This window comes from Lagenorhynchus albirostris, chromosome 1 (assembly GCF_949774975.1).
Source record: "Lagenorhynchus albirostris chromosome 1, mLagAlb1.1, whole genome shotgun sequence".
In the NCBI taxonomy this organism is placed as follows: domain Eukaryota; kingdom Metazoa; phylum Chordata; class Mammalia; order Artiodactyla; family Delphinidae; genus Lagenorhynchus; species Lagenorhynchus albirostris.
Window position 1 is genome coordinate 86042545 of NC_083095.1, and position 13494 is coordinate 86056038.

The 13494-nt window shown below is 44.8% G+C and overlaps 1 protein-coding gene and 1 non-coding gene across 2 annotated transcripts in view; one reads left to right on the forward strand and one right to left on the reverse strand.

The window, feature by feature from the left end:
- Positions 1-1018: 1018 nt before the first annotated feature.
- On the reverse strand, positions 1019-1148 carry LOC132506347 (small nucleolar RNA SNORA11). The gene has a single exon (XR_009535794.1). It is a non-coding gene; the product is annotated as a small nucleolar RNA SNORA11 (small nucleolar RNA).
- A 676-nt stretch (positions 1149-1824) lies between these two features.
- STARD9 (StAR related lipid transfer domain containing 9) overlaps positions 1825-13494 on the forward strand; it is a 130092-nt gene continuing 118422 nt past the window's right edge. Inside the window, exons 1-3 of the mRNA XM_060148443.1 lie at positions 1825-1947; positions 6323-6392; positions 8182-8298. Of these exons, the coding sequence (XP_060004426.1) occupies positions 1901-1947; positions 6323-6392; positions 8182-8298 (234 nt within the window). The 5' untranslated portion in view covers positions 1825-1900. The remainder of the gene's footprint in view (positions 1948-6322; positions 6393-8181; positions 8299-13494) is intronic.

Sequence of the window (13494 nt, forward strand, 5' to 3'; positions counted from 1 at the left end):
TCATAATAGGTGATTACTTAGGAAATATTTGTTAAATACATAAATGAATACCTGCAAGTCACTCCCCGCCCCACAGTTCATTCAAACCTAGTCATGTCACCTTATCAATGATGCCTTTCCTGAAGATCCTATACAAAGTAGCACCTTTCCCCCTACATACACACAGAGATCATTACTGAATCTCCTCACCGTTCTTTTTCCAAAAAATTGCATTTAGCACATTTCGACATATTATATATTCATGTATTTATTCTCTCTTCCCTTCCCTGTGGATTCTAATTCCCATGAAGGCTGGGACTGTATCCTCAGGGCCTTAGAACAGCCCTTGACTCTTGGTAGGTACTGAGTAGCTATTTTTTTTTTTTAGATTAATTTGTGCTTTTATTTGCCAGTATTAACTACAGTGGCCTGCAAACTTTTTTGATCTAAAAGGTACATTTTACATCACGATCCAACAAACACACACATATATAATATGTATACATATATAAAAGTGAAACAAAAGTTTTGCCAAAAACGTCTACCCTGAGTGTTCTTTTTTTTTTTAAACCAAGGATGAATTTCACTGACACATCATAATCACCAAAGTGCCCAGTTCATCTTAGGGTTCACTTTAATGAAATGAATAGTGTTGCACGTTCTACAGGTTTGGACAAAAGTATGGTGACATAAAATCATTATAATGTCATACAAAGTATTTTCACTGCTTATAAAAACTTCTGTACTCTATGTATTCATCTCTCCTCTCCCCCCAAATCCTGGCAACCATTGATCTTTTTATTGTACCCATAGTTTTGCCTTTTCCAGAATGGCACATAGTTGGAATCTATTTTTTTTTTTTCCTTTAAAAGAGAGGTTCAAAGCCTTTATGTCTGTAAGACTATTCATGGCCCACCCACGCGTGGACCTGACAGGCTCTAGGTGGCAAACTCCCCCACTAAATACCGTAGCTTTCCTTCCAATACTGAGCCCTGTCGCACTGGTCCTGCCCAGCAGCCACGTGGAGGTGCAGGGGAACACGTGTTGGGTATTTGCTCATAGGAAGGCTACAAGCTTTGTGCCCCTTCTCACAATGAACCCAGATTCCTGTCGGGTGTGTTGTAAACACACGAGCCATTTCTTCAGGCCCCCTGCTCTGAGCACACCCCAAGTAGCTATTTCTTGGATTAATTAATGAACCAGTTCGGTCCGATAGTCTTCCCGCCACAATCACGAACTCTGTCAGGGTGGCTATGAGCTTCCAGCACGATCAAGAGAAGCTCGCCTGCGAGCACTCTAAACTCCTTCATCTCCCGTGCCTCTTCAAAGAAAGGCGATGCCCTTTGCAGGGAACTGCAAAAACATCGGTGTTCCCCGTTTCATTTCTGCTCCTAAAATTTAACCACTGAATTAGCAGCTCAGGCGAACGCAGCGAATAAAAGTATTTAGCAAATTACTTTGTAAACTGTCTTTGTAGTCTGTAAACTAACTTAAATTTAACGGATTTACTCCACTTTATACCACCGTCACACGGTGGGAGAACGAAAGCTAGTTCCCAGTAGGCGGGAGCCGGCCCCAACCAGCCAGGATCTGCGCCCTCCCGCCCCCGACAGGATTGGTCCAGGTTCCGCAGGCACCGCCCTGGTCGGGCAGCCTGCGCCCTCGTGGGCGGGGCCGTCCCGTGAGGCGCGTGGGAGGAGCGAGGCGGGGCGGCCCGGGCGTCTTCCAGTCCACCGAGCTCAGGATTGGCTGAGGTTCGGCAGGCACAGCCGCGGCCGGGCATCCGCCCGCATATGGGCGGGGTTGTCCCGTGAGGCGCGTGGGGCAGGCGGGGCTGGGCTGGGCCGGGGCTCGGCTTGGGGCTGGCGTTGGGGATGCTGCAGCTGGGCCGACCTGCGGGACTTGAGCCTTGGCCCAAGGGATGGCCAACGTGCGGGTGGCCGTGAGAGTCCGGCCCCTCAGCAAGAGGTGAGTTTGGGAGGGAGGGGGCGCCTGAGGCGTCAAATGAGCTGAGAGGAGGGCGAGGTCCTCGCCTCTCCCTCCAGTGATTCTGGCGCGGAGAAATCAGACACAAAGTGGCCCAAGGGTCCAGCGTCCGGAAACTGTAAAAGCCTGGCGGGACAAAGCCTCGCTCGGGTTGGGTTTTCAATTAGTGCCCTGGCGGGGAGCGGTTAGTGGATAGCCTCAGGGTGGCCTACCCTGTGTCCCTGGAGTCCTGCCAGCAGGAGTTTTGAGGGGCCGCGGCTCCAGTCTTTTTTTTTTTTTTAACATCCTTTTTGGAGTATAATTGCTTTACAATGGTGTGTCAGTTTCTGCTTTATAACAAAGTGAATCAGCTATATGTATACATATATCCCCATATCCCCTCCCTCTTGCACCTCCCTATCCCACCCCTCTAGGTGGTCACAAAGCACCGAGCTGATCTCCCTGTGCTATGCGGCTGCTTCCCACTAGCTATCTATTTTACATTTGGTCGTGTATATATGTCCATGCCACTCTCTCACTTCATCCCAGCTTACCCTTCCCCCTTCCCGTGTCCTCAAGTCCATTCTCGACGTCTGTCTTTATTCCTGTCCTGCCCCTAGGTTCTTCAGAACCTTTTTTTTTTCCCCTATATATATGTGTTAGCATACGGTACTTGTTTTTCTCTTTCTTGATGCATGGTGTGGGCCTTTCTCCCTGGGTACACCGAGAAGGGCTGGGAAAGGGGGAGAGGGATCGGGCGGTCTCCTGTCTCTCCTTGGTGGCTCTGGAGTACCTGTGAGGAATGGGGCAGAATTGTGTGCGTGCCTGTGTGCACATGGGTTTCTCTGTGAAGATGTGGAGGAAAGCAGATTGTAAGATATGAGAGGGAAACGGAGGCTCAGAGAGATGGTGCTTTCATTCGGTGCTCGACAGCAGAACTGGCAAGAAGGGGAAGTTGTTTTAACCCCTTCCCGCAACGTAGTCAGTGCCCATTTCCTCATGCGTGAATCTGATCCTGCACTTCTCAGCTGTTGAGGCATCCAGGGTCCGGCCGTGTAATTTCTTTCCCTTCTTACTGATTTTCCACTCATAGGTTTGGAAAGTCAGGGAAGGCTTCACAGAAGGGTTGGTGCTTGAACCCAAACGCTTTTAAAAGAGCTGCTAGAGTCTGCTGACAGGTGGAGAAGGTGTAAAGAGCACTCCGTGAGAACACTTGAGAGCGAAGGACTTAGGCTGTTAGGAAACATAAAAGTTTCAGTTGTTTGAGGAGAGGGTGTGTGGAGGGAGATGAGTAGTAGGAGATAAAGCTGGCAGAATGTGGTTTGGGACCTGAAGGCACATATTGGAACTATTTGGGAGGCACAGACTCAGTTAACAAAGTCATTGGATCTTATGTGGTACTTGGAAAGATATCTTAGAGGTCAAGCTTCCATTCTTAATTTTTCCAGATGAGAAAATGGTCTTGTTTAAGATCTAAAAGTAGGTAAGAGCCGAGATTCCTTTCACCAGACCAAGCCGCTCCTTCCTGAGATAACAGAAAAGTTGGACTTCTTTCTCAGATGCCTGTTTGCTCAGTAGGACTAGAATAGACCATCAGTAAAATGATAATATGGGAAATGGCTTTGGTGCCCTCCCTTCTACCTCACAGTTGTTTCCCATAATCAGAAAATCCATGTCTCATTATAAGATGCTGCCCCTTGTTTGTCCCAAATCACCCATCATTGAGAAAACATGTTTTCTTCTGCCAATACTGTAGGCTCTGGAACACTAGCCACTGCTCTGGCAAAAGTTACTTTTCATGCACTATATTCCCTTTCTGTGCTCTTCTTTTTAAATCTGTGAAATAGTGTAACTACTTTAATGGGTTTTTTTGTGAAGATCAAATGAAAGGGTATATTAAAAATACTTAGAACAGAGCCTGGCTCATTTTAAGTGTCCAGTAAAGTGCTAGCTATATAATTTTTAACAGCTGCTTTTATTCCTCCCTCTTCTTAGCTGTCTTTTTTTTTTTTTTAAGTTTTACAAATGAATAGATCAGTGGAAATGGCTTGGTTATTTTCTCCTCTAGGGCAGTGATTCTCAAATTATAGGAGACATACAGTCCACCTGGGAAGCTTGTTATAATGCAAGTTGTTAACAGGAGTTCCAATTAACTAGCCTCACCTTCTCCCATAATTCTGATGAAGGTAACCTGTGGACCACACTTTGAGAAACACTGTCCTAGGAGTAACCGTGTAACTGAGGATTTATTCCTGTGCAAAATCTTTAACGCTAACGAATGAATGCCTGTTGGTAGAATTCAGGACCCAGAGACATCAGTAGACTTCCTATGAGCTCTGTGCAGTCCGCTGCCCAGTTGAGGTTGGTGCCCTTTCTTTCCCTTCTGCTCAACTTTAATTTGTCCTCATTTTGTTTTAGAATATTTTGGAACCACTAGATTACCAATGGCAGTGGTCCAGGCAGGGGAAGGGCAGCATCTCACCCACCTTTAGTGCCATATCTTTCTGTCAGGAGGTCAAGTTCAAGACCCTTTTTTCTTTTGGCTGCTTTATGCTAAAAAGTCCTAGATAAATCCTCAAAAAAGGGCTTACTTTAAAAAATTAAATAGATTTGCAAATGTTATTGCATATTTTCCCCCTTATTTTCTTTATTGTGCAAATTTACTATATCCTGTGTATTTTATAGTGGGTGGAGGGAGAATAAAACCTACTTTTAAATGCAGAGAGGAAAAAAATTATCTTAACACCAAAGATGAAAGATTTTCTTTAGGAGAGCTGAGGGCTGGGGGCAGGAGGTGTAATTTTATGATCCTGGGGGACAAAGATTATCCCTGCTGCCTTAAGTACTGTCTTGTATGAAATGTGAAAGAAAGAGCATCAGGGCCTTGAGGAAATTTAAGTAACAGAAATGTCATCACCTGGGAGAGGGAAATTTTTTATCCAGGGCTTTATCCCAAACACACTGATAGGTTTAAAAAAATAATCTTAAATGTAAAGACCCCTGTCTCACTGTGCAGCCCTTGCCAACCCCCAGCCCCCAAATCCTCAAGGTCACATCCTGGAAACCCTGAGGAAAGATAAAAATGAGACTGAATATATTTGCTCAACTTTCAGGTCTCAGGCCAGGAGTAATTTAATTGATAACTTTCTTTGTAGCAGAAAAAGTGCCCATGAGTTAACTCTCATCTATTAACATTCTGACCTTAAGCACTTTAGCTAAAGTTCTTTATGTTGTGAAAAAGGATTTCATATCTAGAATGGAGTGTATTCCATTCATTTTGGCCTTAAGGTATATGGATCATATGGATTAAGCCCCTTAAAGTGAATTTAGGGGTTGGATAGTTGTTAGCAGTGTTACTACAGAACTGCAAGTTTAGGAAGATTCTTAAGGATCTTGGCTCTCATTCTGATTTAGGAAGACATAAGGAAAGGATTTGGGAAGCATGTTCTCAGGTCTCAACAGAGAGGACTCCAAAACCTTTTTTGTTATTTTCTGTGCTCAGAATATCAGAGAAAATGAGAAGTGATGCCATGCTGTGTGCTGAGCAGAGGATATTCTCCACGGTTTCCAAGCCCGATTTCTAAGTCATATGGCTTTGTGGTTAGACAGATCTGGGTTGAAATTTCAGCTCTTCCACTGCTAGCTGTGTGACCTTGGACAAGTTACATAATTTCTCACAGCCTTGGTCTTCATTCTGAAAAAATGAAGATATGTTAGGAAGCTATGTCAGGAGGGTGTGTTAAGAGGATTGCATAAGATGAAGTATAGTACATACTCTACTTAATACAGTGCCTGGCACATAGAGGGTGCCCAACAACGGTGACTCTTCACTGTTCCCAAGCCAAATTCTAATAATCCAGGGAAGTGTGCCAACTAGGGGACTGCTTGATATGATGCTGGTAGCCATTAATGGAGATGGACACCCCAGTTATGGCGACAGCAGTAGGGAAACACTTTGTCCCAATAGCGCTGTTCTCAGCTGCTCTTTTCTTTCTTTTTTTTAAAAAATAAATAAATTTATTTATTTATTTATGGCTGCATTGGGTCTTCGTTGCTGTGTGTGGGCTTTCTCTAGTTGCGGCGAGCGGGGGCTACTCTTCGTCGTGGTGCACAGGCTTCTCATTGCAGTGGCTTCTCTCGTTGTGGAGCACAGGCCCTAGGCGCACGGGCTTCAGTAGTTGTGGCCCACGGGCTCAGTAGTTGTGGCCCATGGGCTTAGTTGCTCTGCGGCATGGGGGATCTTCCCAGACCAGGGCTCAAACCCGTGTCCCCTGCATTGGCAGGTGGATTCTTAACCACTGTGCCACCAAGGAAGTGCCTCTTTTCTTGATTAACTTAAGCAATATTTCTTCTCATATGGGTTATGTTTTGTTTCTAGGGAGACCAAAGAAGGGGGAAGAATTATTGTGGAAGTTGATGGCAAAGTGGCAAAAATCAGGAATTTAAAGGTAAGCGTGAAATTGTTTTCCTTTTTCTTTCCACTGAGGAGCTAGTATTATTACAGGGCTTCTGTGGGTGAAGGTGGGTATGTGAATGTGTTTAGAGAGGGGGATTGGGAGAGGGAAGGGCATGTATGGGGAATTGTGGGAAGAGCTTTGAGCAACCACAAAGCAAATATAAAAATACAGCAGGAAAGAAGTTCCAGGGATGTGGCTGCCGCAGCCCAAGTTCTATCAAGTGGGGTACAGCTGTTTTGGAAACTGGTCAGTAGTTGTTCTGAAAGTAAACACTAAGAGTGTTATGGGGGCTGTGGCCAACTGGAATCATGCTGGGGACAATCCATGCATATATTTAACTCACTCGACCACCAGTTAGACTTCGGCTCAAGTCTCTTATTGGATATCACTTCATCTAGAAGCATTACCAGGCTTTTAGTATCCATCTGCTAATGCAGGACTCTTCTTTTGGCCGTAGTGAAGGCTAAGTAAGAGACTTTAGATCTCAGAAGAGAGTCAGTCACTAGCCCGAGTTTTGCTACAAATTCTCTTTTACACATCTGACTGATCTTTGAGTCACGATCGGACAAATACTGGCAACTTCCTCCCCTCCCCTTCACCCCTTCCTAGGGCTAATTTCCTCCATCCCATTCCTCCATTTCCCAGGCCAGTGGAAGTGGAAGGGATTCTTTCGAAAGAACAAATGACCCTTGAGCAGTGGAGAGGGACGGGGCAGCCGGCCATGTGACTATTGCTGTGGTCAGCTTGCAGGTGGTACTGAGCATTCCTGAGAGCTGAGGAAGCTGACTTGCAGGACGAGGGTTATCTGGATCCCAGGGCCCCCAGCCATGCCCACTCTTGTGTTACTCCTCTGATGTGATCTGTTTCCTTTTGTCAGTAGCTCTCTGCTGAAAGAGAAGCCTGCCAAACTTTGAACAGGAGCTCCCCGGGGACAAAAGACCTTTCATTCTCTGCTGTCTCTTATTTATGTCTCTGTTGCCTAATCACTTCAGCTGCTTTGTTCTGAGAGCCCATATTTTTGGTTCTTAAGAATAAATTCTGGCCAAGATCAAACTCTAATCTGCCCCCTGCACACCTCGCTGACTGCTTACTTCACTGAGGCCAGTTATCCACTAAGAATCTCTTAGTCATTCTGGCAGCCTCATTCTATTGTGGCTTATGGTACCTAGTTCAAAGGATTGTTTCTCCCTGTCCAGAGTCTAAATTTTAAATAGTAAGATAGGCATTCCTATGAATAATGCCATTCTCCCCAGTACCTGGAGGTCAGTACAGTTCTAAGCTCTGGCTCTGCCCTCATCTACCTTGGGCAGTTGGAGTGGTCCTAACTCTTCTGTCCAACATGCTTTCTCATTCACTGGGGGTGGATACCCCAAAGACCTCTGTGTTTGCCCTAGGTTGATAGAGCCTGTCAGGCCCAGGGACTGAATTACTCATGTACTACCAGTATCTTCTACAGAAATACTTAGAGAAGAAATGATAGTAAGAAGAAGAGGCCCAGAGAAGGAAAGGCTTATTCTCCCAAGCTGTCTTATGCCTCATAGGGCTGGTTCGTATGTGGGTTGATATGTGATAGTATGATAGACAGGCATTTAATTCTCTGGGGCTTCATTGTACCTAACAAGATGAAAACAAAGGTTACTTTTTCTTTTTCAGGTAGATATGATAAAGATTCTCATGATCAGTCCAGGTATCTCTAGCTACAGCAGAGAGGAATCAAGTGCTACTGGCCAGATTCTGATATTATAGTAGAGAAGACACTGGATCCTATGTTTGATTTTAGGTGGACGGTCGACCCAGTGGCTTTGGCGACTCCCGGGAGAAGGTTGTGGCATTTGGCTTTGATTACTGCTACTGGTCAGTCAACCCAGAGGACCCCCAGCATGCATCTCAGGATGTGGTAATGTCATTTTTCCTTCACTCTCCCCAGCTCTTTATAATTGGATAGTTATTGGGAAATTAACATGGAATCTGGGCCCTGGCTATTTCTTACTTATGGTAGTTTGGTCAGAAACTAATGATGTTTTGATCTGGGAAGTGGTAGTGAGAGGCATCAGTTGCAGAAAGAGCAAAGGAGATAAGAAAAGACTGCTTGTTGAGGGCACGGAAATTGACTAGTGTCCATTTAGGCTTGGACCTCCGTCTGATTCAGATGGGTACGAGGTAGTTCAGGCAGTGTTCTGCTCCTGTGGTAGGTGAATGGGCTCACCTCAAACTTGACCTTGTGTTGTATGCAGCAGAAGGGCCCATGAGTCGTAGAGACTGGTATCTTCTTTGATTCTTAGGCTTGTGCTCCTAGGCTGAGTGTAAAGGGCTGGACAGTTAGTCTGCCAGCCTGGAATGTATGTAAGAGGCGAATTCCGTTCATCTGCTGAGGATTGAGAGGATGAGCCAAGCCTGTACTGGCTGGTGCTGTAGGTCACCCTTCCTGCTGATTAGCTCTCCCATAAGTTTCTGAGGCAGCAGGTCTGGCCAGGTGGGTCTACAGGACTTCTCTCTGTTTCTGTGAAGCAGCAGCCTTGTCCTGGTTGGAGCACTGTCAAAGGTCATGCATTTAGTCCCCATGATGTCCAGCAAGCCTTGCCTGATTCAAGTCTGTGACCACAGACAATAGTCCTCACCCTAGTAGCTGCCAGGGTCCTTTCTAAAATTAGAAAAATCATTTATTTGGCCTTTCAGATGTTCTTTCTTACATGTGAAAGAGAATACTAGAGGAATATGTCTTTAGGAAAAAACATTGAAAATGGAAAAATTTGGGGGAGAACCCTAGACAACCATTGCCTATCAGTGCATACATCTTTGAATAAAAAGCCAAAGTGTGTCTTCTGCTAAGTATGTTAGTCTTTTGTGAAACTTTTCCTAATTATGCCAAAGAAACAATGTTATCAAGCCTGAGTGACTTGGAGGACAGCATAGGCATACCTCGTTTTATTGCACTTTGCTTTATTGCCTTAATGGATACTGCATTTTTTACAAATTGAAGGTTTGTGGCAACCCTGCATCAAGCAAGTCTATCCGTGCCATTTTTCATAACATTTATTCACTTCGTGTCTCTGTGTCATATTTTGGTAATTCTCGTAATATTTATAACTTTTTCATTATTATTACATTTTTTATGATGATCCCCGGTCAGTGATCTTTGACGTCACCACTATGACTCACTGATGGCTCAGATGATGGTTAGCATTTTTTAGTCATAAAGAATTTTCAAATTAAGGTATGTTCAGTGCTTTTTAGACATAATGCTATTACACACTTAGTAGACTGCAGTATAGTGTAAACATGACTTTTGTCTGCACTTGGAAACCAAAAAATGCATGTGACTGGCTTTGTTGCAATTATTTGCTTTATTGTGTTGGTCTGGAAGCGGACCTGTAACATCTCCGAGGTCTGCCTGTACTGATTTTCTGCTGATACAGACTTCTGAAGATGATTGAACTTCTGAAGATGATTGGATAATTCTAAACCATGGAAGTATAATTCCCCATCCATCCCTTTTGAGGGGAACATGTGTAAACAAGACCCTAGACCACTGTGAGATTTGTTGTTTCAGTGGGTCCCTTCTATTATAATATGAGCACCCCACTTTTTTTTTTTTTTTTTCGGTACGCGGGCCTCTCACTGTTGTGGCCTCTCCCGTTGTGGAGCACAGGCTCCGGATGCGCAGGCTCAGCGGCCATGGCTCACGGGCCCAGCTGCTCCGCGGCGTGTGGGATCTTCCTGGACCAGGGCACGAACCCGTGTCCCCTGCATCGGCAGGCGGACTCTCAACCACTGCGCCACCAGGGAAGCCCGAGCACCCCACTTTTGTAGTCACAGTGTGTTTGCTGTAAATGCTCAGCAGAAAGGGGCAGTGTGGGTATTACCTGGCCCCTACCAAGTCTTCTCCATCCTTTGGAGGATGAGGGCACTGGCAGGTCCAGGCTTATCTTGTGGCCCTTGACTTTTATCCCAGCACTCAAGCAGGTATGAGGTATCTGGTTACTGGTGTTTGTATTGTTCCACTGAGATCCTCCAAGAAGAGCCAGGAAAGGAAGTGACTCTCAAATAAAAGCATGGGACTCCTAAAGCAGTTCACTGTTGTGACAGTATTTGTGGTATCGAAGACAGTGGTCTTTCTATTAGCAGAAAGTGTGAGCATTCTGATGGCTCTTTCCATCCTTCTTGATCATAGCATACTTAGGACTGTTCTGTACATAAGAAACATTATCTATTTTGTGTAACATATTTTGGGTTTTTTTTTTTTTTTGCGATATGCGGGCCTCTCACTGTTGTGGCCTCTCCCCTGCGGAGCACGGGCTCCGGACGCGCAGGCTCAGCGGCCATGGCTCACGGGCCCAGCCGCTCCGCGGCATGTGGGATCTTCACGGACCGGGGCACGAACCCGTGTCCCCTGCATCAGCAGGCGGACTCTCAACCACTGCGCCACCAGGGAAGCCCTGTGTAACATTTGATAGATAATCTGGGAAGTATGTGTAAACTAAACAAAACTACATATCTATATCTATATATCAGCAAGCCCAGGTATAATTTTGGTATGAGGCTCACTTTTTATATTTATGTAGCTTAAGTGTATAAAATAGCCTAGTGGAAACCCAGAAGCCCATAGAGGAGGGGAATTCATAAATATGATTCCTTTTCTGTTGCCTGATTTGAAGTTCAATGGAAAGATCAAATGGCATTTGGACAGGAAGCCTGTGCAGAGAGATAAAACCAGTGTCTCCTAAGGTTTATTCTGGCTTGTTTACTAATTGTCTAAGGCACTCATTGGTTACGAGAGGGAAGGAAAGGAATCTCTGTCACAGGCTGGAGAAGGGCCAGAGGTCCCAGAATGGTGGCAAGACTAACATCCACATCATTTGGTTAGAGGGACTCATCGCTTTGACCCAGAAATTGGAGCCCAGTCTTAACCCTAATCATTACGGCTCTGAAGTCACCAGGGATAGGAAAGGCAGATTATCATAAAATCATAGGACTTGGCATAAGAAAGCATTTAGATGTCATCTGTTTCATCTTCTCCCAAAGTACAGCAGTCCTCTCTACTGTCTTTGTGATTGTATTTTGGCGGGTGGGGGGAAAGGGGCCAGTCTTATTGAAGTATAATTTTGGTACAGTAAAATTCACCATTTAGTGTACAGTGTACAGTTCTGTGAGTTTGGACAAACACATACAGTTGTATAACTTACACTACAATAAGTATATAAAACAGTGCATCATCCCCCAAATTCCTTCATGTCCCTTCGTAGTCAGACTGTTCTTACCCACCCAGCCCCTGGCAACTGCTGATCTGTTTTCTTCCCTACAGTTTTGTCTGTTCCATAATGTTGTATAAATGTAATAAAATAGTATGTAGCCTTTTGAGTCTGGCTTACTTAGCATGATGTATCAATGCACGATATTCACCTCTGCTGTTGTGTGTACCACGTATCATTCTGATCTATTCAGACTCATTTACGTCATCTTCTTGCCCTAAAGAAACCTCATGGCTTTGGAAACACCAACTCTAATTGCACAGAGTAAGAGACCAAGTCCCTGGAGGACTGTGCCTCCTTTTGTGAAGGAAAGACTGTCATCACCCTCAGAAGAACAGCACTGATTTCAGAATATCCAGATATCTGAGGGGAAATTTTCCCCACGGGCCTGAGGGGGATTTTGAGCAACATCATAAGGCATTGCTTGATGGATGTTGACAAGAAGTCACATGTTCAGTGTTGGTGTTGCTTTCTCCTCGTAGTCTCTTAGAGCGTTAGAACTTGAAGGGCACTTAGCAGTCATCTAGGCCAGGCTTCCCCAACCTTAGCACTGTTGATATTTTGGCTGGTTAATTCTTGGTTGTAGGGAGTCTGTCCTGGGCATTGTAGGATCTTTAGCAGCATCCCTGGCCTCTACCCATTAGGTGCCGGTAGCGGTCCCAATCGTGACAATGAAAAATGTTTCCAGGCAAGGCCCACTCATCTAGGCCACCCTCTCCTGTTCCAGATACAGCGTGTAACTTACATGGTCTTATACAGGCAGTTAATGCCAAAGTGGGACTGGACCTTTGCCTGCTGTGGTGGCCTTTGCATTGCATTGTGCCACTCTACCTCCCTCTCTTTATGTTTATGTTACAGCCTCAAAAGATAGGTTCAAGATTAAAATTCCTTTGTGCTTTAGCACTTCCCAGTCCTTAGTGGTGACACACTTGAACACACAGATCAGGTGTCAACAAATATGAGCCTCTAGAGAGCAAATCGGCTACTGCAAGTTCTGCTGAGAGGCAGCTTCCTTGTTAAATATCTATAGACTCTAAGTGTTTATCATTTCATTTGACTTTCTTCCAAAATCTATTAACCCTATATTATTTACTCCATTTTATAGATAAGGAAACCGAGCCACAGAACGGCTACAAGACTTGCCTGAGTCACTTAACCAGTAAGTGGTAGAGCAGGGATTCAAAGCCAAGACTGTCCGGCTCTAAATTCTATGTCGTGTCCACCAAGCCTCACTGACTCTCAAAATTAAACAAATCTCATTCGGTCTTCTAGTGACCTGGTCCTCTCTTTATGCATATTATCTAATTTAATCCCTTCAACAGCCTGAAAGGTAGAAGATTTTATTCTTCTTCTATAGTTGAGGAAATTTAGGATAAGAGCGATATGATCGGCCCAAAGTCACACAATAAGAAAATGAGTCTTAGATTTGAAAACAGGATCATCTGAATGCAAAGTTCATATTCTTTACTAAACTACAGTGTAAAAAGATAAAAAGACGGATATAGGAAAAGGAAGAGATGGAAAGTTGAGGAGAGAGGGTGAAGGGAAAGATAGAGAGAAAAGGTTATAGTGAATGGGGACTAGCAGGGGATTATACTACCTGACTTGTCCATTACCCCATGACCCTGATGTCATCAGCATCCTATTCTTCTTTTAAAAAATTTATTTATTTTGGCTGTGTTTCGGGTCTTCGTTGCTGTGCACGGGCTTTCTCTGGTTGCTATGAGCAGGGGCTACTCTTTGTCGTGGTGCGCGGGCTTCTCATTGTGGTAGCTTCTCTTGTTGTGGAGCGTGGACTCTAGGCGCGCAGGCTTCAGTAGTTGTGACACACAGGCTCAGTAGTT